Genomic DNA, 22,700 nt, shown 5'->3' with positions numbered 1-22,700 from the left:
TACTGGCATGTCAGTATGACACTTTAAACTTCAAAAATCACACACAAACGTCTTTTTACCATCTAAGAAGGTGCTACATTGTGAAAATATATTACTTCTCGTCTAACAATACTATAACAAGGAACAAGGGCAATATACAAGAAATATAAAACAATTGAAGGTTCTAAGAAATGTATCGTGGTGCTGTCTAACTGGATAATTTACTGGAGATCTTCTGGATTCGATCCTTTAGGCTGCCCGGAACAACTTTCTTTGCCTTTGGTTTCGTAGCCTTAGGTACTGGTTTGGTCTTTTTGAGCCTGAAATGGAAAATCTGTGATTAATTGTCGTCATTGGAAGAATACAGGGTGCTTCAGAAAAGTTGCCGAACAAATGTAGATGGTAAACCCACCGAGTTGCCAATACTTTAGACGGCTATTGTTTGAAGAAACATCTGAATAAGATTGGCATTCAATGCGATCCAATGTGCAGAGGATGTAATGAGATAAGACAGAGGAAACGTCATACACTTTGTATGTGACTGACCCAGTTTATGTAATTTGAAGCGGAAGCAGCTTGGTAAGGCGGTATTGCCTCAAAGTGAATTATCAGGGATACAACCGGTCTGTTCCTGTCGCACGTAGGAGTGATCGAAAATGATATTGCTGATCAGCAGCGAGACGGGGAGTATGTGCATTGGTGGTCCAAGAGGAAATGTGAACGGAGGATTGGTTCGCAAGTGCATAACGCAGTGGAGGATAGCATGGCATATGGGTGAACTGGGTAGATACTGCCATTCAATTTTGCCAAATTGTAGTGTACAATCTTGGTTTAACTCTTTCGTCTCTTTTGTGACTCTGAGTACCCAAAGAAGCATATGAATATTCTATGAAAAACAATGTTTTTTAATTATTCAGAACTGATAAAAGTCTGATTCTTGTGGATGATTACAAACTATAAGGATGTCCAAATGTAAGATATTTTTGTAGGACATCAATTAATTCCTGAGCTTAGATATTTTTGATTAAAAAATGGTGATATTGGCTTGCAGCATATGCTGCCGTCCGGAAAGAGTTAAGGGAATGGGAAATTTGAACAGGGAAACCATTGTCATTATAAGCAGACTTATTTCCAATCACAATGATCAGAGAGCTCATAAGAAACAGAATATCCATAACCGAGGACCCACTATGTGCCGAATGTATCGAATACGAGGACAGTGATCATGTCCTCTTCAAGTCGTCGGCTCCGAAGAAGACTATTGTTAGTCTAAAATGTAAACTTTACAGGAGAGAGCTTTAAAGTTTGACAGCTAAAATTTATTTTTATTAATAAATTTCACTGCAATTAATTACTTTCAACTTTTGAAATTATTGTATCATACTTACGCATTGAATATCTTTTGGTTAACGCTAATTTTAAGTTATTTGCAGTAAAATTGTGGACAAAAAACTCAATAATTGGGCACGCTGATTTTCAGTTTTTTTTTCTTGTAACTTTTCCAGGAATATCTTAATATCCAAAAAAATGGTTTGGGTTTTCGACCTTTCTAATGTTTTATAAAATTTCAATAAAAACTTTAAATAATATTTACAACGATTCTCAGATAGCTGATTGTAAGTAAATATATTTATTTTTATTCTTCTACCTAGCAAATTGATAATTCGATAAATTATACGATGCACTTTCTTCGCTTTTAAAAATTTGTTGAGGATTTTCATTCGGCTCTCTAAATAAGCAATTTACATTACAATAATACTACTTAATAAAGAATAGATCTTTTTATTGAAACCGTAATTCTCAATATTTCTGTGTGAAATTCAGAGAGAATACTTGAAATGGTCCTACTAATTGATTTCCATTGCGGAATTTGCAAAATTTCGACAAGAAATTTTTTGACCAAAAAAATCGATAGGCTAACCCCTTACAGTTTTTTCAAAAAATCGAAAATCTGCCCTAAAAACCGTAATTCTCAATATTTCTGGATGAAATTCACAAAGAATACTTGAAATGGTCCTACTAATTGATTTCCATTGCGGAATTTGCAAAATCTCGACAAGAAATTTTTTGACCAAAAAAATCGATAGGCTAACCCCTTACAGTTTTTTCAAAAAATCGAAAATCTGCCCTAAAAACCGTAATTCTCAATATTTCTGGATGAAATTCACAAAGAATACTTGAAATGGTCCTACTAATTGATTTCCATTGCGGAATTTGCAAAATTTCGACAAAAAATTTTTTGACCAAAAAAATCGATAGGCTAACCCCTTACAGTTTTTTCAAAAAATCGAAAATCTGCTCTGAAAACCGTATTTCTCAATATTTCTGGGTGAAATTCTGAGAGAATACTTGAAATGGTCCTACTAATTGATTTCCATTGCGGAATTTGCAAAATCTCGACAAGAAATTTTTTGACCAAAAAAATCGAATGATTAAATTCTCTGAGATATAAAGTTTAAAATTTCGACTTTGGGCCATCATGTTTTAAAGTCATTCTACTCATGTTATGCATTGTAAAGTCATATGTTTTTATGTCTATTTCGAGAGTATGTGGTCATTTAATACATTTCATATAACAGATTATTTTTCTTCTACGAAAATAGTTTTTGCTGTAGAACTTTTTCCCCATGGTTTAGAACTTTGGTCCCGGAACAAAAGTGGTTACCTATACCAAGGTCTATTCAATGATATAGGTCTCATTGGTGGTCACACCACAGACCACTTTTGCCCATTGTCTTTTATGACATAGTCTGGCTATATTCACTCATAGAAGTGGATTTTAAGTCTGTTGTAGTCCGTTTCCGTTATTTATTGATTATATCTTTTAATTAAGTTATTGACAGTTTAAATTTTAACGTTTTTAGGTATTTTATGGGACAGGATATAGGTCAAAATAGGCCTAAGGCCTAAGACCTGAGCAAGGGGATTAAACGAGGGAAAAAAAGCCGGTCTGTTTTTTCTAAATCTTACCGCCTCCCTTTCTAAATTTAAAATCAAATAATTCGCAACTGTGGATTCCTAATGAACGCCATGGCCTCGTTTCCTCTGCACTATAGGACCTTCTGGCCTAGGCTGTTTGAGCCAAAATCTTTTCAACGTCTTCTTAGATACCCTTCCAAAAGAGAAATAGATAAATGACTTACAGTTCTCTTGTGAGGTCCTGAATCTCTCGCTTCCAAATGTCTTTGAAGTCATTGGCAAAAGTCACCCAAAGTTCGAAGAATTGTTCAGGTTTCGTGTCCTCTAATGTTCCAGATTTAGGTGAGAATTTGTAGAACACCATGGTTTTGCTGAACACCTTTTTGCAATCGCTGACCTCTTTCTTCTGCAACAGCAGACGATCTGTGGCAGCATTTAGGAATACCTTCATTTTTTCCTCGAAAGGTTGAACATTTTCTGGACTTGAGGAGTCTATCACTTTCTGGGAGGTTTCCTTGCATTCTGCAAATTAATCTTGTTTAGTATCGAAAAGGGGTTTTGGATCATCAAAAGAGAATATCCTCATCTACCTTTTAGTTTCTTCTCAAGGCGCTCCAGTTGCTGTGTTAGATCCTCAAAGTCTACAGTTGCACATACTGATACGTCTGCAGCTTCCGGTATGGGAATCTGCAGTTCAGTGAGTGGGGTTCCATTTTTTCGGCATTGATCGATGTATGTCTTTACAATAAAGTGTAGGAGTGTTATGCGGGAATCCTTGGATTTGACGTCCTTGAGTTTGCCTAGGATTTCTAGGCCGAAACCATCTGCTTGGCCCCGGGTACGATTTCCGCCATTCATGTAGTTGCCAAGTGTTAAAATGAGGGAAAAGAGATTCTTGAGGCTTTCGCTGTCCAACATCAGAGTGCAGGTGTCTGTGAAGACTCCCATCTTGCGTGCGAGCAGAGTCACTGCTTCGTCAAATTCAGCCTGAAAGACTATGCAGGAGATCCGTTCGGAGCATGAGGAGATGTCTTCCAGACGCAAAAGGAATTGCTCAGGTTCATCTAGTGGCAGTTCCTCACTAGCAGCTTCGCGGATTTGTGTTAGTTCTTCTGATGTTGCCCTAATGTCTCTGATAACTTGGAGAGCTTGGAGGCTAATGACTCCTGTATCGCAGTGATTGATGGCATGTTCGATTTCGGCAAAGTCTGCATGTAAGGATCTCACGAAGATGGCTACATTTTGACTCCTCTTGCTGTCCAGCACTTTGACTGATCGGATCTTAGTTACTTTGGGGGTTTCCTTGGCTTTTGGCACAACAGCCTGTCGTGAGAAGAGTTCCGTGAACTCATCCAGATTGTCCAGTTTCATCTCATCAATTTCAGCCCATAGCAAATTTGTGCTTGTATTCTCAACGGGAGATTTAGGAGCTACGATTCGTGTCCAGTAGAGTGGTCTCATGGGTTTGGGAGGATTAACTGCGGATTTCCTGAGCGCCGCTGTCTGTTGCCATCCTCCGGCTGGTGGAAGTGGAAAGGCAGCAGGTGTGATGGGGCCTTTGGTGCCATCTGGGCAGGGAGGAGCAAGGGGCGGAGCTGGAGGTGCTGGAGGAGCAGGGGGAGCTGGGGGGCCTGCAGAAGGTCCAGGAGGCATAGGAGGCGGTGGTGGACCGGGAGGAGGTGGTGCTGGAGGAGGAGGTCCTGGCATGGCTAAAGGCGGTGGCGGTGGAGGTGGTGGTGGAGCCGCCGGTCCAACTTCACTGACAGTCTCTGCACTCTCTTTCTTCCCACTCTCCTGGATAGAAAGAAAAAAACAAATTTTGCAGATTTGAAGATTAAGCTTAATTAAGATTGCAGATTTGAAGAAGGTTGAAGTGGAAATGCAATAAATCAAATGATTTATCAACGGGTTGCCAAAGAAAACCAATTTAGTACTTTTCACGCGGAAAAGGAAAGCTAAAATAACTAAAAAATGAAATCGATCTTAGGGATGAAGTCAAGTATTTAGGCTTGATCCTTGAAAAGAAGCTTATTTGGAATAAACATTTGGCCAAAAATCATTTGGACCTGGGGTCTATCACCAAGAATGGTGTATTTTATATATACCATGATGATCAGGCCCATTGTAACGTTTGGAACTGAAATTTGGTGCCTAGGGTAAATTTGCAATGCGTCAAGGATATTCTAACTAGATTTCAGAGACATATTTGCATCGCAATCACGGGTGCTATAAGATCGACTCCAACAACTGCTTTAAAGATACTATTAGGTTTACCGCCTTTTCTACTTTTCATTGAAATGGAAGCTGCAAAGGGGGCTTTAAGATTTCGCGATCTCGATTTGTGGACACTGAAAGGCAATGTTGTACGGCACTGTTTAGCCTTTTAGCCTTTTAGCCTTCATAACTTTCATTTTTTCCGCGGTTGATCCGCCAAGTTTGTTTTTAATCACAATAGCAAACATACAATAATTTTAGAACGTTACATTTGCAATTTATCATCTCGAAATTATTTTTTTTCAATAATATATTTTATTTTTCAAACTTGAACAAAATTCTGTAAGATTGATGAATAATTTTTAACTTAAATTTACCTTATTTACTTGGTAAAGCAACTTACTTGAAAAACATGTTTAAAAACATTTTTGTTAAGCGGGATGAAAGAGATTCATGCGGAATCACAGGAAAAATTTATTCATTATAAAGCTTGGGATCATAAAAAGCATGGGCACTTTCTCCTAAACTTAATATTTTCAAGTGTTTTTGAATTTGATATTATTTGGAAAAAAAGTAAGATATCGAAAAGAATCTAACCCGAAACAAGGAATGCCGTAGATGACGTCCCGAAATGCGTTTCTTAATTGCGACTTATGACAAAAATTAAAGTTGCATATCTCGGGAACGTACAAAGGTTTTTAAAATAAATAAATAAATAAATAAATGAAATGAATAAATTAAAAAGTGTTATTAAAGAATTTAACAATAAAAGTGTTAATCAGTAATATTGAATGCTACATTCTATGACAAGACAGCTTTTGCTTTTATTTTCTTTTAACATAATTAAACTACATTATAAAACGGTTTAGATTGAGCTTAAAATCACGCACAGCTCAATCTTAAAACGGTAAATGTGCTTAAAATCACGCACAGCTCAATCTTAAAATGGTAAATGTGCTTAAAGTCACGCACAGCTTAATCATAAAACTGTAAACGCGCTTAAGATCACACACAGTTCAATCGTAAAACGGTAAATGTGCTTAAAAATGCGCACATCGCAATCATAAAACGATTAAGATTGCGCTTAAAAAATCGCATTCTTAACGGTTTTTTTTAACTGAACTGTGCATGTTTTTAAGCGGAATCTCAACCGTTTTATGATTGAGCTGTGCGTTATTTTAAGCGTAATCTAAAGTGTTTTATGATTCAGTTGTGTGTGATTTTAAGCGCAATCTTAACCGTTTTATCCTTAATCTACGAGTGTTTTTAGCGCAATTTTAACCATTTTATGATTTAAACACAATTTTAACGAAATTAATTTAATTTTAATGACATAACATGCTGAATTTGATCAAAAATATGAGTATTGGTCAATTTATATAGCCAGATATTAGTGGACTATACAATAAAACATAAAGTGCTTTTCAGTTTTGCGCTTTACAAAACAGTATATGTATGTTAATGTGTAATTTAACAATGGTTTCACAAAGTGATATCCATTATTAGGCAAACATGCATATTGTATGAGCATAGTAGCATAATCCTGTCAAGTGCGTAATTCTTGGATCTAGTATAAATAATATTTGTCTTCGTCGCATCACTTTATTACTTCTTCAAATTCATATACTCTTCCACACACACACACACAAACACCTTGCCATTTTTCCCACTAATAAGTGGGGTTGGCACTCCTTGTACACCTTCGCCAGGTTGCGCGATCCTGGGTCGTTTCACTTTCGAGTCCCTTAGACTTCATGTCCTTTCTACATATACTCTTCATATACTCTAATTCATATACTCTTCCAATTACATAAATTGTTCTTTGATTTATCATATCGTTTTTCTATGTTTTTGTAAACTTCGCCAAAACTTAATCAATTAAATTTTTTTTTTTACAAAATCCTAGAAATCGGGTCGGATAAATGTTTAAATAATACCCGAAAATTTGAAGGGTTGTATCCGTGACCCGCCCGACTCGCAGAAAATAAAATAAAACCCGCCCGACCAGCAAAAAATCATGCGGGTACCCGCGGGTCGGGTCGGGTCGGGTATGCAGGGCTCTACTTCCAATATATTACAAGAATAGAGCATACAGCACTTTGGAATAATGTAAAAAGTTGTAGTTTCGTGAAATCCGTAATAGATGGATGAGATTTAAATAGATCTCAACTCTTGTTAAATCATAACAGGGGGAACTTGAAGGGCTATTATAGGAATTTACACAGGACACTGGCTAAATTCACATCTTGCAAAGTTGGATGTAGACGTTACCTCAGCTTGCAGTGAGAGTTTGGAAACAGTAGAACACATTTTATGTTATTGTTCCAAATTCTCAAGCCAGAGAATTAAAATCTTTAAGAAAGAAGTGCTGACACTGGAGGATATCAAAAGAGCGGCAGCTCAGGATGTTCTGCAGTTCAGCCAGGTTTTAAAAGAATTGGAGTAGGGTTTGTTGGGTAGACATAAGGGGCACAAATAGAGCCTAGGTGTCTGCAGCCCACAGATCGTACCATGCTCCCTATACAATCTATCTATCTATCAACGGGTTATCTAGGTCAGGGGCTTTCCCGCCAAAAAGATATTCTTACCGTGTCCATGGCTTCCGGGACATGAGGTGCTGGAAGTGGTGGTGGTAGTGGCGGAGGAAGAGGTGGAGGTGCTGCCTGGACAGGACTCGAAACCGGACTCTTTGGTGTAGTGGCGGAAATAGTGATCTTCTTCAGATGCAGCACATTGTAATCCTTCTCAGTATCCGTTTGTGTGCCTTTGTCTTCGGACAACCCACGAAAACCATTGATCTGCCCATTCTGCGCCACATGAATTGATCTCATGTCAGCGTCTGTAAGGTCACTGGACAGATTTCTCCGAATTCGTTTAACATGCGGTTGCACTTCTCTAGACACTTTAGCTACTTCGTAGATCACAACATCACTGTTTGGAATTTTACGTTCTTCACAGTATTTGTCCACAAGGATCTTCATTTCACTGACACTTTCACATTCACTGAGGCGTTCTTTGAGCTGTCCTAAATTGTCTTCTGGATCCTCTTGATCAGGTTTCTCATGCAGCGTTGGTGGCTTTTCTGAATGAGGCCAGGCTGTGGAGGTGTCCAGACGACCAGGAGTCACTGGAGTTGCTGGTGGTGCTTCGGTGTGCGTCCACTGATACATGAGATTTGTCTGGAATTACATTGGAGAGGCGAAGAAAAAATTCCGCATTGAATTAATCACAAACTTTCTTGCAAAGAGATAAGCTTTTAACGACAGTTTCAGCCTGAATTCCAAGAATGAAAATATTTACTGAATGAATTGTTAAGAAAAGATAAGAAATGAACTTTTTACGATTTGGGGATTCTTTAGAGGTGAAGCTAAGCACAATAAGATCCAGAATAACCCCATGGATAAGTCTAATAACCCTTATCGTAGCTCTTCTGAGCTGTGATTAGTATTTTTTGAAATTAGAACTCCAGGCCAAGTGCTGGAAGTTCACTGACTCAGTGAGATAGAAGTGGTAGCACCAGTGTGTGCGACATGGGAAAGACACCTGGCCTCGGAGGAGGACAGAATTTGAGGTGTGTAATATGTGGCTTACGCGGAATGTCTCCTGAATGGGTGCAAAACGATCTGGTATCTGCTTGATGACTCCGGCCATGAGGAGATTTGTGCAAGTCTGCTGGCATATGGTGTGGATGTCGTGGTCGGTGAGATTGGTGTGTGGTTGCACTGATGTCACCAGCCAATTCATTAGCATTTGACCTGGAATGAGAGTGAAAGATCACGCTTGAGAGATCAGTATCGAATGCGCCCGCGCGCGCAGCAAAACCCACATGGATCGATGGGCACGAGAGAGAAAAGGTACTCTCGGGCTGAGCGAAAGTGATGACTTAGGTGAAGTATTACTACGCCGGAAGTTGTTCTGCACGCACACTCAATATTGAGATACCAATTCAGTGAAGCGCACTGATAGCAGACAACCTTCACACCAAAACACGCGGGATGCACAAAAATACCGCGTCTCCTCACCCTTCGCCATCCCAGGCACCTCCGTGGCAGCCACTCAAGGCACTTTTGGCGCCAAAAACGACGAAAGTGCCGTAGAATTGAGAGAGCAGTCCGCGTTGAGGATACCATGGTCTGGGATTGCCAAGGAATAACTACCAAGAGCTTGCGGATGAGGATGATTTTGTGATCTTTCATCGTGTCACCCGAAACAATTGTCTTGGACTGAGAGAGAGGTGATTTTCCCATGAGTTCAAGAAAAATTACTTAAGACTCATGAAAGCAGGGCGGAGGCATTTGCACGGATTAGGTGTACACATGATTTTTTTAGTTAATATACTTTGGTTGCTGTTCACTGAATTCCAATACTTTTAAAGGTCTTTCAACGTCCCTTTAACTATTTCGCATCCTTTTGAAAAATATTTCTCTGGGGACTATCCCATTGTTTCTTCAGGAACTAGGTCTTCCCGTAACCGAGACTTCTAGCTGTGCACTATTATTATCAGGGGCATGACATTTCCTATGTTTCCCGTATGTTTCTAGCGAGCCGAAAAAGCTTTTGAGTTTATTAGCTGTTTTCTGTCATTGTAGAATGAATTAGCAAAAATACTAATACAAAATAAAAGCCAATTTAATAGCGAAGAGACAACCGAAAACCCTAAATTGGCAACCTACGTAGTTTTGGAGATATCTCGTGAAATGTGTACGAAAACAGGGAAAAAATACACTAAAACCAATAATACAACGATTATCATGTTTGGCATGAGTTAAACGCTTAACAGAGCAGTATTTCTAACGATTACCGTATAGCAAGTAGTTCATTTTTAAAGGAAAAATGAAGTTTACAATGATTTTTTTTGGAAATAGTGGGCACAGTAAAACAAGTTTGCGGGTTAAGGTTCCAAAAATAAAACGATATTCATTTGGCAATTTTGGAGCAAAATATTGAAATTGTAAATGATAATCGTTGTAAAATTCAACTTTTGCCAGGAAAATGAAGTTTTTGCTACGATAATTTATTGGAAATATTACTACAAATTGTGTTACTCTCAGTATTCATGATAATCGTAGTAATTCGTTTTAGAGTGGAATATTACCGGGATAATCGTTGTATTTTTTTTTGTAATTCATTTTGCAATTCAACCAAAACGAAAATGTAATTTTACTATTTTCGATAATTGTTGGTCATTTTATTGCAATAATCGTGCTACTCAGTTTAATTTCTTACACAGGATAATCGTAATAATTTATTTTAAAGTAGAAAATTACTTCGATTGTCGTTGTATTTTTGGTAATTTAACCAGAGAAATTTTATATTCGATAATCAATGTAAATGTTACTACGGTAATCGTGATACTGCACCCTCTTACTCAAGATAATCATAGTGATATACTTAAAGTAGAGAGTTACTTCGATTATCGTTCTTTTTTTAAACTTAACTAAAGAAATTTTATTTCGTTTTTACTATGTTCGATAATCGTTGCAAATGTTACTACGGTAATCGTGTTACTCTATACCTTCTTTACCCATGATAGAAATATTTTTTTTAGTTGAAAATAATTATGATTAAAATGGAAATTTCCACTTGTTTTTATTGGTAAATATTTAGAAAAATATTTATCAAGTAATTACATTTTCTCTAAGTTAAAAAAGCATTTTTTAGTAAAATACGGAAAGTGATAATAAATTTACTTTACATTAATTGAAATCACAATAGGAGCTTCTCTTTATATGACGAAAAAAGATATAATATTCTTCACTTTTAAAAAAATTAGTCTTTAAATCATTTTAAAAAAAATTTGACCTCTTCTATAAATAGAACAATTCATCTTAAATGGTGCTAATCGCCGGTTCGCGATACAGGTTCTGTGTTCAAATATCAGTTTTCCGGTCAAAGTAATAAATTATTTAAAATATGCTTGTCAAAAAGAAGCAATTCCCATCCAGATAATTTTTTTGAAAGTATTCTGAGAATTTTCAATCATGTGTACACCATTTTTTGCAACACCCCTTCCCTTGGGCACCATGATAAATTTATCAATTGAACATCGTCACTCTTTGTCTGGTTTATCTTATCGTTTAGTGTGATAAGGTGGTCAAAACACTGGTATACACTTCAAAGTCCCTGCCAAGACTGCCAAATTGCCATTTGAGTCACTCTCTGGCCGCAGCTCAAGGCATGGGTACCCTCTAGCTAGACCACCTACCTTCGAATTTCTCGTAGGCGCCAAAGTTGAGCTTCTCAGGTACGAAGGAGGCCCTCCTCTCTGGCTGCTGCTGCTGCTGCTGCAGTCGCTCAGCCGAGATCAGGGAGGCCACTTTCTTGAGCACACTTCCGTCCGAGGGGCTCTGGGGGGTGCCATTGCGTATGGTTGAGGCTGGAGTAGCCGGCAGTGGAACATCCCGCGGACTAACACAGTCGATCTCGGGGCCAGACTGAGTTTGAGTGGCTGAAAGAGTTTTCAGATAACATGCCCGTGAGCAAATTTTATGATGATAAATTTGTGGATTTTAACACTTGATTTCCCGGGAGATGTAAATTAGTACTTTTTCGCTCAGAAAAAAATTTGGAAAATTCAAATAGATTTTCACGTAATTTTCTTTTTCTTTAAGTAATCCGCATGAACAAAAAACATTAAAGAAGTCAGGAAAATAATTTATCAATTTATAATTTATTCCAATGAAAAATAAAAAGGTGGCAACTTTCTCCTGAACATTTTTTTCTAGTACATGACCTCTCTCATGAGCTTCTGCATTATCGACTTGTTTTTGTATTGGTTCCTGTCAATACCAAAAGCACTAAACAGTCGTGACAAGAACCAACACAAAGACAAGTCGATAACGCAGAAGCATAGTACAACAGTCATGTACTAAAAAAAATATTCAGGAGAAAGATTTCCCCTTTTCATTTCTCATTGGAATAGCACCATAAATTAGTAAATATGATTATTTTATAGAATTTAAGAGACCGGTTTGGACAGTCAAGCCATGCAGATGGATTAGTCACAAGGTGAAACAATTTTGTGAATTTATTAGATATTTAAGTGAAATTAAGTAACTAAATATAATCGAATATTACGATACAAAGTTATTAGTTTTAATTAAAGTGGAAAAGACACTATTAAGAATAAGTGAGAAGTGAAATTTAAAAAAAAAATTTGGTGGAGGAAAGACCACATGGTCTGAATCCACGATGGGTGGAAGTTCAATAGGCAGTAGAAAGAGACGAAATTGCAAAAGTGCACCTGATGTGAGTGATAGAAAAGTGAAAAAAGCCAACTTTGACCAATTGAAAGATGATGATGATGGAAGTTCTTTTTCATCCATGGAGACATTTGAAGCTGCTGAAGAAGTAGATAAATCAAAAGCTGAGAAAATTCCACCAATTGTGGTGAAAAGTCACATTGCGGATAGCAAGACTTTCTATGGAGAATTGAAGAAAGTGGTGGAAAACATCCATTTCAGAACATTCAACACAACAAGACAAATTTACACATACACACAAGCTGACTTTGTGAAAATAAAAAATCTATTGAAGATTAACAAGATCGAGTACTTCACATATACTCTAAAGAAAGAACTATGCAAGAAACTCGTCCTAAAGGGACTGGACAAAGATTTAGATTGCAAGGAAATACTTGCAGATCTACTGATGCAACATAGTGGAATTTCTGATGTGAAGCAAATGCACATTATTCGAAAAGAGGAATTGAATGGTCGTCCCGTTACCAAAAGAGAAAAAATTGGTGTATTTATTGTGTACATCAATCGAGACACCAACACTAAGGAAATCATCAGAGATATCAGATACGTTCTGGACCACAAAATTGTCTGGGACAAGTACAACAAACGTGAAAATCCCGCCACATTCTGCGGAAAATGTTCCAGGTGAGGTCACAGCTCTAAGAATTGCAATATGCCGGACAGGTGCCTAAAATGCAGCCAATCACACCCACCGGACAGGTGTACCCTGAGACAGGAAGAAATTCCCACGTGTCCAAATTGCAAAGGACAACACACAGCCACAAATCGAGAATGCCCATCATTTATGGCGTACATCGACAGAAGAAAAGAGCTGATTAACAAAAACAGACAGAGACAGCAGAACCAGCCCAATCATAGAAGACAGCCACAACAGTATAATACCGATGATTACGTGAAACCGGGAATCTCGTATTCACAAATCACAAATAACAGGAACACGGAATCTTCAGGCAGCCAGCCCAACAACTTTAATTTCATTGATAATGAAATTAATGAGCTATTCGGGATATCAACAGCGGAACTTGTTCTCAAAATGAGAACTTTTCTCCCAAAATATCGCCAGATGAAGGACAAGTTAGAGAAGCAAATAACCCTTATAGGGTTTATCTGTGATATCTGCAAATAATGGACTATAAGGTAAAAGTTATGACTTTCAATACAAATGGTTTACAAAGTAAAATGAAAGAATTAAACCACTTTCTAAAGAAACACAATATAGACATATGCTTATTAAATGAAACAAATCTGAAACCAAATCGTAAGTTTTACATGAAAGGATATGTTATCCACAGAAATGATGATCTCAATAGTAGAAAGGGAGGGAATGCAATAGTGATAAAGAATAAGATTAAACATAAACTAATAGATTTGCAAGAAACTAATTTTTCAAACCCAATTGGAATTAAAATATTTCTAAAAGATGATAGTTTTTCGATAGTTAATATTTATTTAAAACCCTCAAGTAAATTAGATCTGAATGACCTTAAAGAATTATTAAAAAAAGACAAGAAAATAATACTGGCTGGAGATTTTAATAGTAGGAATAAAAAATGGCTGTGCCGCTCAAATAATAGTAATGGAAAAATTCTTTCTAATTTTCTAGAAGAAAATCACAATAGAATAAAATTGTACACTCCCACCTCCCCTACGTACATACCAAACAGTACCAAAAAATCTTATAGTATAATTGATTTATTTGTAAGCAAGGGAATAACCCTTCAAGAAACAAAAACTGTAATAGAAATGAATTCAGATCATGCTCCCGTACTCTCAAACATTATGCTTAAAAATAATAAAATAATTAATGAAAACACGAATAAATATAATTTTAGCAAAGCAAAATGGGGTACTTTCAGAAGGTATTTACACGAAAATGTTAATCAAACAGTAGATTTAACAAACACTAGTGATATTGATAAAAATATCACAGAACTAACTGAAAAAATTACTGAAGCAATAGATCTTAATGTACCTAAAGTAAAGGAATTTTATGAAAAATTACCAGAATACATATTAAACACAATCACCTACAGAAATAGAATTAGACGTAGATTTCAAAAATACAGGCAAAAAGAAGATAAAAAATTAATTAATAAGCTAAACACTATTATAAAACAATCTATTTACAATTTCTGTACTTCCGAATGGGATAAAAAACTATCAAAATTTAAACCTAATAGTAATGAAATTTACAAATTTGGAAAACATATATCTAAAATTAATCCAATATCACAGACAATCAAGATCGAACAAAGTCAATTAACTTCTGATCCAGAAAAAGTATCTAACATTTTAGTTAGGCATTTTGAAAAAATTCACAATGAAAATAAAAGTAGGGGTAGTGCACTTTTCAACAAAACAATACAAAACCAAGTAAATCAATTTTTAAAGTCTGATAATCCTGTAACTAACAAGTATGTATCAATCACACCATCGGAAATCAAAGAAATAATTAAGTCATTAAAAAATTGTAAAGCGCCAGGCCTTGATAATTTACCGAATATAGCACTAAAAAACTTACCAAAAAATTGTATTATATTAATTGCTAGAATAGCCTCAGCCATACACACCATAGGATATTTTCCAAATGTATGGAAAAAAGCAAAGGTGATCTCCTTCCCCAAACCGGGGAAAGATCCTCACCTAGCAAGCAGCCAAAGACCTATAAGTTTGTTGTCTTCACTTAGCAAAGTGATTGAACATACAATACTTACTAGAATAAACACTCATATATACTCAAATAATATTTTACAAGATCATCAATTTGGGTTTAGAAATAGACACTGTACAACTCATGCTTTAGTCCATATCACAGAAAATATAAAAAAGAACATCAATGAAAAAAAAATAACTACAGCTGTATTCTTAGATATTGAAAAGGCATTCGACAAGGTCTGGCACTTAGGTTTAATTCACAAACTAATTGAAATGAAATTTGACAAAGAAATTGTTAGGCTAGTTCACAGCTATTTATCAAACAGAAAAATTCAAGTGCAAGTATCAAACTATCTTTCTGAAGAAAAAACAATAAAAGCAGGCTGCCCACAAGGTGCAATATTATCCCCAGTATTATATAATTTGTTTATAGCTGACATGCCAAAACCAGAAAAATGTAATCTTTCAATATATGCAGATGACACTGCTATATTTTCCGCTAATGAAGATATAAATGAAAACTATAAACAAATTCAGAAATATTTAAAAAGGCTAGGAGACTATTACAGAAAATGGAGAATAAATGTTAACGCTGAGAAAACTAAAGTAATAAATTTCACGACAAAAATTAAATTTTAAAAAAAATTAAAACTTAAATTAAACAAATATGAAATAAAAGAAGTAAAAGAAATTAAATATTTAGGAATTCACTTAGACTCTAAGCTCAAATACAACAAACATATAGAAAATTCAATTAAAAAAGCTAAAATCAGTATGAAGTCTCTTTTCCCTTTATTAAAATATGATAATAAACTTAATGTTAAATTAAAAACAAACTTATACAAAATTTTTATTAGACCAATTTTGTGCTACGCTAGCATAATTTGGAAAAACACTTCAAAAACAAACAAACAGAAACTTCAAGTTATACAAAATAAATGCCTAAGAATGGCATCAAACAATAAATACAATAGTGTACTAAAAAAATATATTAAAAATACTGATCTTCATAGTATATGTAAAATTGAAACAATAGAAGAATTCACGTCAAGAATCAACAAAACTTTTACCGAAAAATTAAAACTTTCAGAAAATTACACAATTAAAACATTAGAAGAAAGCTATATATACCAAAATAGATTAAGAACTTATAAACCAATATTTTTATAATAAAATGTGAATTATTTTCGCAAAGGGGGGTGGGAGCATATACTAAAAAAAAAAAAAAAACGAACACACACATAAAAGTTAATGAACAAAAAGATGTAAATATAAAATCAACAAAGACAAGTCAACAAGCAATAGAAACAAAAAGGTTTCTTTTTGGAAATATTGTATATAAGTTTGTAAAACAAAAATTTGTAAATAATTTGTAAATATTTTGAACTTAAATAAATTTGTATATATATATATATAGAATTTAAAAAATTCTAAGTTTTAAAAAAGTTTTATGTAATTTTTCCTTCGCTAGAGCACGTGAATATAAATATATAGTGCATAAATATTTAGTACATGTATGTACTAAATAAAAGTATGAATAGACGAATGGACTAAGGCGCTGCTTTCAAGTCGCTGTCCACGCGGATTCGAATTCCTTTTTGATTTGTTTTCCTCAGCTGAGAGAGTCTGTGTCCAGCCACGGAAGAGTTTTAGACCTTATCGAATGGATAATTATTAGTTATCCCAAAACCCAGGACAACAAATCATAAGTGGAATTCGAACCCACGTAAATCCTAAATTTTAGCTAGTACCTAAAAGCTATCCTAAATTTTATTTAGTACATGCATGTACTAAATATATATATATATATATATATATATATATATATATATACATATATATATATGCACAGCTTCTGCATATATATTTTTTTATTCTTTAAATATTTTATAGGCTAAAAGAAAATTCAAAGAGTTTTCAATAAGTTTTAGCACATTCCTGTACTACATTCGTATCACCAACCTTCAATACGATTCAAATATCGTGATCGTGATTAGAGTTAAAAGTTAAAAGGATTACTCCATAAATAATTAATTTTAAATAAAATTTTCCGTGTTTTACGAACATTTGCGAACATTTGAAAATGGTCGTTAAGTGATCGTATTATACGAACAATGTTTTTGAAATATTACAAAAATTTTTACGAAATATTTTTTTCTCGGAAGAGAATTTGTAGAAAATATTTGTCAAAGCCCATCTCTTGTACAACATGCTAATCCCCAAAAGAGATGGGCAAACAGAAGATTGGGAACGTCACCAGGAACTTTATCTAATCAACTAACTGATAACATTACAACGGGTTTCAACTCACGTATATTGCTTTCGGTGAATTTAGCCAGATTATCGATCAGCTCGACTCTCTTGACGCGTGAGACACTAAAAAGTGGTCCTTCCTCGGCACTGCCCTTCCTCATCCTCTCCTGAGCCATGTCTGTGGTTCCTGCCACACTGATAGGACTCAGCTTGGCCACAGTGAGTTTTGTGAGGAGCTCCCCGTGATTCCTTGCTGCTAGAGCACTCAGGAAGGGACCCTTTAACTCATCATCCGTTCTCGTTGAGTCACAGACATCCTCCTCTGAATAGTAACACTGATTAAATTCAGCTGTGAAGCCCAATGGCGTCTGGGCGTCCGTAAAGACGGAATCGGAACTTGAGGACGTTGTCTGCTCGCGCACCACGATAAAACTTCCACAATTTGATGGGGAAATCTCTCGACCTGCAAGAGGAATATTTTATCGGTATTAAAATGTGTCTAGAGTCTAGAGAGACTCATGATCTCAGTCACTTGGGGATTTGCGCCAAGAGATAGCAAGTAATGAGGATTACATGAAAGATTTCCAACTGTGAAATAATTCGTGGTTTCGCTTTAGGATCTTCTTAATTTGTTTTTGATTCTACGGTGGCCAAATTAGTTAATTTCTTGGTTTTTTAGGTTTAAAAGACACTCGGGAATTTATGAAAAAAGGGGTACATTGGGAGATGGGAGAGAATATTAGGAAGTTTCTGAGCTAAATTAGCCAGAAATATAAAGTTGTTTGTGCGTATTTTTTGTGAAAAAGACTATATTTAGATAGATCGAATCCTTATTCACAGAATATGGGGATATATTCGATTAAATAGGATTTGCTCAATATTCCTTTTCTAAGATAAACTAGGACAAGAAGATTTGAAAGATGGAATACGCCTATCATAATTGCATTCATTTCTATTTTATTAAATAAAATTAAAATATCCATTTTTATTGTTTTTTAAATCAAACTTTTCATGAAAATAGCTTGAATGGGTCTTTTGTGGCAAATTTATGAACTTGTAATCTTCGCACTGAGAGAAATCCGAAAAAGTTAAAATAACATTCCGGAAATGTTAATTTTACCCTGCAGTATTGATCCGAAAACGGTGTAAATATTACCCTTTTTAGGTGTATTATGGGTAAAAGTTACCCTTCTTTCATTTTGATTTTACCCTTAAACGGTGTAAAATTAACATTAAAAAATGTTAATATATTTTTATACCCAAAAAGTGTTAAAGTTATGACGAAAAAAAGTTAATCGCATCCTCTTTTTTTCTCAGTGCGGAAAAGTTGTAGATAATTTCAATACCTTTCCAAAATTATCAAATTTGTTTGAAACGAGCATTTAGTTTTGCTGTAATAGCAAATAATGTGAAAAAAAATGAAAGAAATATAGTTTTCAGAAACTATATGGTTAAGCACCCTATAGCCGATCGGCCGCAAAGTTTCACTTTAAATGTAAGATCCGTGGAAATTATCTGCTCTTTTTCCGCGTAACCCTCCATGGAAAAACCTGCTAATATGCTGCGTACACTTCCGCGGAGTTATCATATTTTTCACTTGGATATCCGCGAAATAAATCTGAGGAATTTTCTGCTAATATATTTGAGAACATTCCCTGGAAATTGAAAAAAAATTTCCATTGAATATTTCAAGTACATTTACGATACAGTGCCCGCTCTCTAATCCGGTTCGGCGTAATCCGGACGAGTTCTCGACGGTTACATTTAAAATAATTTTGAGGTTATGTATGCATGTGTGTTCAGCAATGAAAATGAATTATCCTGTGTTGTTTTGTTTAATAAATGAAGTATAATAGCATAGAATTTTCTAATTGTGTCTTTTTAATCCTCTTTAAAACTTTCATTCTAATTCTTCAAAAAAAAAATTATAATTTTCGAGACGTTGAACAAATTCAAAAAATCCATCCTGATACGAAGTGGACATCTGTCATTTTGTTTCCCAATCATCCGAATAACAAAGCGGGCATTGTATCTTTCCGGCCAAGACTTCATGGAAGTAAATGTTAAAATTCCGCACTTGTTTTTCGCCCTAACGCTATAATTCTTGCGAGCTAGACATACTCAAATGTACCATATTGTAGCATTATTTTCAATTCAAAAGCAGAACAACTGAGTGTTCGTCTGATAGATGAATACTATCCAAGTTGCCAATCGGCACTGATCTTCCATTTAAAAAAAAAAATGTAAAAAATCCGATGGAAAAATCGTGGAATTCTGTAATGTTAAACCACGGAAGTCTTTATGGCCGTTACATGGAAAATTCCACGGGGAAAATTCGTGGAAATAAAGAGGATTTTTTCGAATTTTTAAGGTGCTGACTGACGATTATACCGCTAATAATCCATAGGAAAATATGTGGAAATATCAGAATAGTCCATGAAAATTCACGGACATTTCTTATTAGATGGTCCTATACAGAGTTCTCTAAACTTTAAATGCAGAAAAATTCTAAATCTTTAATTTTGACTGTAATGGTTCTGGCTAGAGTTGGTAAATTTCAAGAAATTTCATGAATTTCCGCCTAAAGTAGGTGACGACTGCTGTGAAATTTCTGAAATTTTATCATATCTAGCTCTGGCACAGCTTTTAGATCAGGAAAATTTCATGAAATCAAAATTCACATCCCTTTCTTTCCCACTTTACATATGTTTATCTCAATCTTTCGCCCTCTAAATTCGATTGAGCTAAATTGAATTTGTTGTGATGTCTAAAAGAAGAAGAAGAGTACGACAGAATAAGATAGACATATGCAAAACACGTGAGAAAGAAAGATATTCGAATTTCGACTATATGATTTCCTGATCTAAAAGATGTGCCGGAGCCATAACTATTTAACTAAAATCTTTAAGCCTTCTTTATCTCAAAATTGAGAGGCACCTAAGAGACTAAATGAAATTTGACACTTTAAAATTAAAATTTTTTATCGGAGAATATGAATCAATCATAAAAAGTCGATTAAATCCTCAGAGATTTATATCAGAATTGAAATTTCTCGAAAGAACGGTTTTAGTACGGCTTTTGATTTCATCTACACGGATTTTCTTTTGCAAAATGTTTATAAATGTTGGTAAAATAACGAATTTACGAAATGCTCCCCCAGCGAAATCCTCCCCCAGCAGAATTTCAATACATTTTTTTAGGTAATCCGAAAAAAAAACATTTGTAATTTTTATATACGTCAAGTTAATTAAGTTTAATCCCTTAAAGACGAGATGGTCAAAAATTTGGGGTCAGAAAAATCACTTTTTCTGATTTCTTCGAGTAAAATATAACTTTTGAAAGCCGTAGGAAATTGTTTTTAGGAACAACGGTGTCCCTATCGTCCTTAAACGGTTAAATCGTTAAAATATGTCCAGGAGGGTCCCGGTCAAAATCCCGAACGCTAAAATCTCGAACGCCAAAATCCCGAAAGCCAAAATCCCGAATGGGCCAAAAGACCGAAAGTCAAAATCTCGAACGCCACAATCCCGAACGCCAAAATCTCGAATGGGCCAAAATCCCGAAAGCCAAAATCCCGAATCCTTAAAAGTATATCACAGCTGCTCCCACGATTGTACCCGCGCTTGCTGGAGGCAAAGGGAAATCTTCTGTGTCTTAGGAAATTATTCTAAACATTTTCCTCCATATAATTTCATCCCTTTCAGGATTTTTAAAATTCGGGATTTTAACCTTTTCGGGATTTTGGCTGCCACCGATCCAGGAGACTTGTTTCTCAACTAATTGGGACAAGGAAGACAAGTCTAGAAATGTTTTTAAATCCCTGTCAAATTGAAACCGATTTGAACCGATTATCTAATATGTACTTAAACCGTTAAATTATTTTTTTAATAACCCGAAATCTAATGTTTTTGTTTCTACGTTGTTTTTAGAATTTACGAATTGGTTCAAACTGTTATGAACCGGTACAAATTTGCAAAATACTTGAACTTGTGAACACGTTATTTATCAATTTTATGCACATAATACTGAAGTCACGATTTGGAGCATTCCGAGCATTCTTGATAGCTGGATCTCTTTGCCACTCCTTTATTTATTTCTGTTTTTTTGTTCTTTAAGATCTTTTTTTATTTTAGATTTTTTTACACTTTAAAATCTTTTAAAAATGTTTTAAACTCATTGAATTTATCTATGCTCAAGTGATTATTCACAAAAAAAAAGAACTCGCGCGAGACTTTGCAGTAATAAAAAAATTGAGCCACAAAGACAATTATCTTGCCGGAACCACGCTGAAATGTTTCAAATTTTCCGGGAGTCTTTCACAAATATCCAAGCAACTTTGGGATGGGTGTAAGTGTAGTGTTGGATACAGAAGAACTGGTTCCTCGCCATTGTTTGCGGATGGTGGCATATGGAGATACACAAATCTCTATTTCACTATAAATTAAATCTTTGGCTAGAAGCTAAATCATTTCGCACCTGTATCTGGACCTCTGTCCACACAAACACTTTGAGCTTTGTTCCACGAATCCGTAACAAAAAGGATGGATTTATCGTGATTTTGGACACTGGATTGTGGATGACTTCCGGCCCGTGTGACGGCGGAATTGTAACTGAGAAGGTCGTCCCCATCCAAAAGCACTGAACAATTCACTGGAGCTGGTTTCTCCTGTACACCTCTTTCTCTCGAGGTCAACGACACGTGCTCACTGATGGATTTACGCGGCTGTACCTCCAATTGTGCTTCATTCACCTCACAATTCCCATTGTTTGTCGACTCTTTCTCTACACCATCAGTGGAAAAGGAAGGAGAAAAAGACAAAATCCATCAAGATTTTTCCCAGAGTACCCAACCTTTCCTCCCCCAACTTACTCTTCTCTGTCAATGGCAGAGGTTCCTCAGGAAGATTCCTAAAATACGTTGAGTCTGCAGACTTAAATTTCTTCCTGTGACCTCCAATTAAAATGCCTGGAATCTCCTCTGGTTCACTCTTGCTCTGCTGAGTGTCCTTCGTGGGTGTTTTCTTACCCCCGAAACGCATAAAACTCTTGGCTTTTACCATCTTTCCCGGAGGCTTTTCCGGAACACCCTGGGAATTGCCCATTTTCCCAGAATTGGATTTTGCCTCCCAGGAAGTAGTTTTAGGGTTTTCCCGCCAAAAAGCACAAGATCACCGACTCACACACTGAATTTTCACATTCTTTCCGAGAGGAATTTTTCTTCCTGACCAAAAGGGGGTTGGGAACAAAAGAATGACGGAGGAGAAATTGCAATTGCTTTGGGGCTTGCGCACTTTTCGTGGGGGATGATTCGAGAGGGAAAAGTCTCCAAAGGGGACCAGAGTCTTCAGTTCAACTGACTGAATGGCGTAGCTAACTACTGACTTGGGCTGGTCAGCACGTTGAAGAATCCCTGTTATC

At 35.7% G+C, this 22,700-nt stretch overlaps 1 protein-coding gene across 1 annotated transcript; it reads right to left on the bottom strand.

Moving 5' to 3' along the window:
- Positions 1-50: 50 nt before the first annotated feature.
- On the bottom strand, positions 51-22,700 carry LOC129806848 (protein cappuccino). Its single transcript, XM_055855643.1, has 9 exons — positions 22,153-22,700; positions 21,759-22,064; positions 17,341-17,745; positions 11,318-11,560; positions 8,704-8,867; positions 7,701-8,291; positions 3,489-4,692; positions 3,123-3,420; positions 51-299 (listed from the first exon to the last, which is right to left on the bottom strand). Exons 1-9 carry the CDS (start codon positions 22,382-22,384, stop codon positions 188-190), a joined length of 3,555 nt encoding a protein of 1,184 aa, XP_055711618.1. The 5' UTR covers positions 22,385-22,700; the 3' UTR covers positions 51-187.

This window comes from Phlebotomus papatasi, chromosome 3 (genome assembly GCF_024763615.1).
Source record: "Phlebotomus papatasi isolate M1 chromosome 3, Ppap_2.1, whole genome shotgun sequence".
In the NCBI taxonomy this organism is placed as follows: domain Eukaryota; kingdom Metazoa; phylum Arthropoda; class Insecta; order Diptera; family Psychodidae; genus Phlebotomus; species Phlebotomus papatasi.
This window is presented reverse-complemented; position numbering and strand designations above follow the sequence as displayed.

What these genes read in the sequence shown, in the direction of transcription:
- LOC129806848 (XM_055855643.1), bottom strand. Translation starts at nt 22,384, where the DNA reads ATGGGCAATTCCCAGGGTGTTCCGGAAAAGCCTCCGGGAAAGATGGTA. An exon ending in ATTCACCGAAAGCAATATAC is followed by an intron (nt 11,561 to 17,340) that starts GTGAGTTGAAAC and finishes AAACTCTTTCAG; the next exon opens with CCACTCAAACTCAGTCTGGC. An exon ending in CGCCTACGAGAAATTCGAAG is followed by an intron (nt 8,868 to 11,317) that starts GTAGGTGGTCTA and finishes CTCTCATTCCAG; the next exon opens with GTCAAATGCTAATGAATTGG.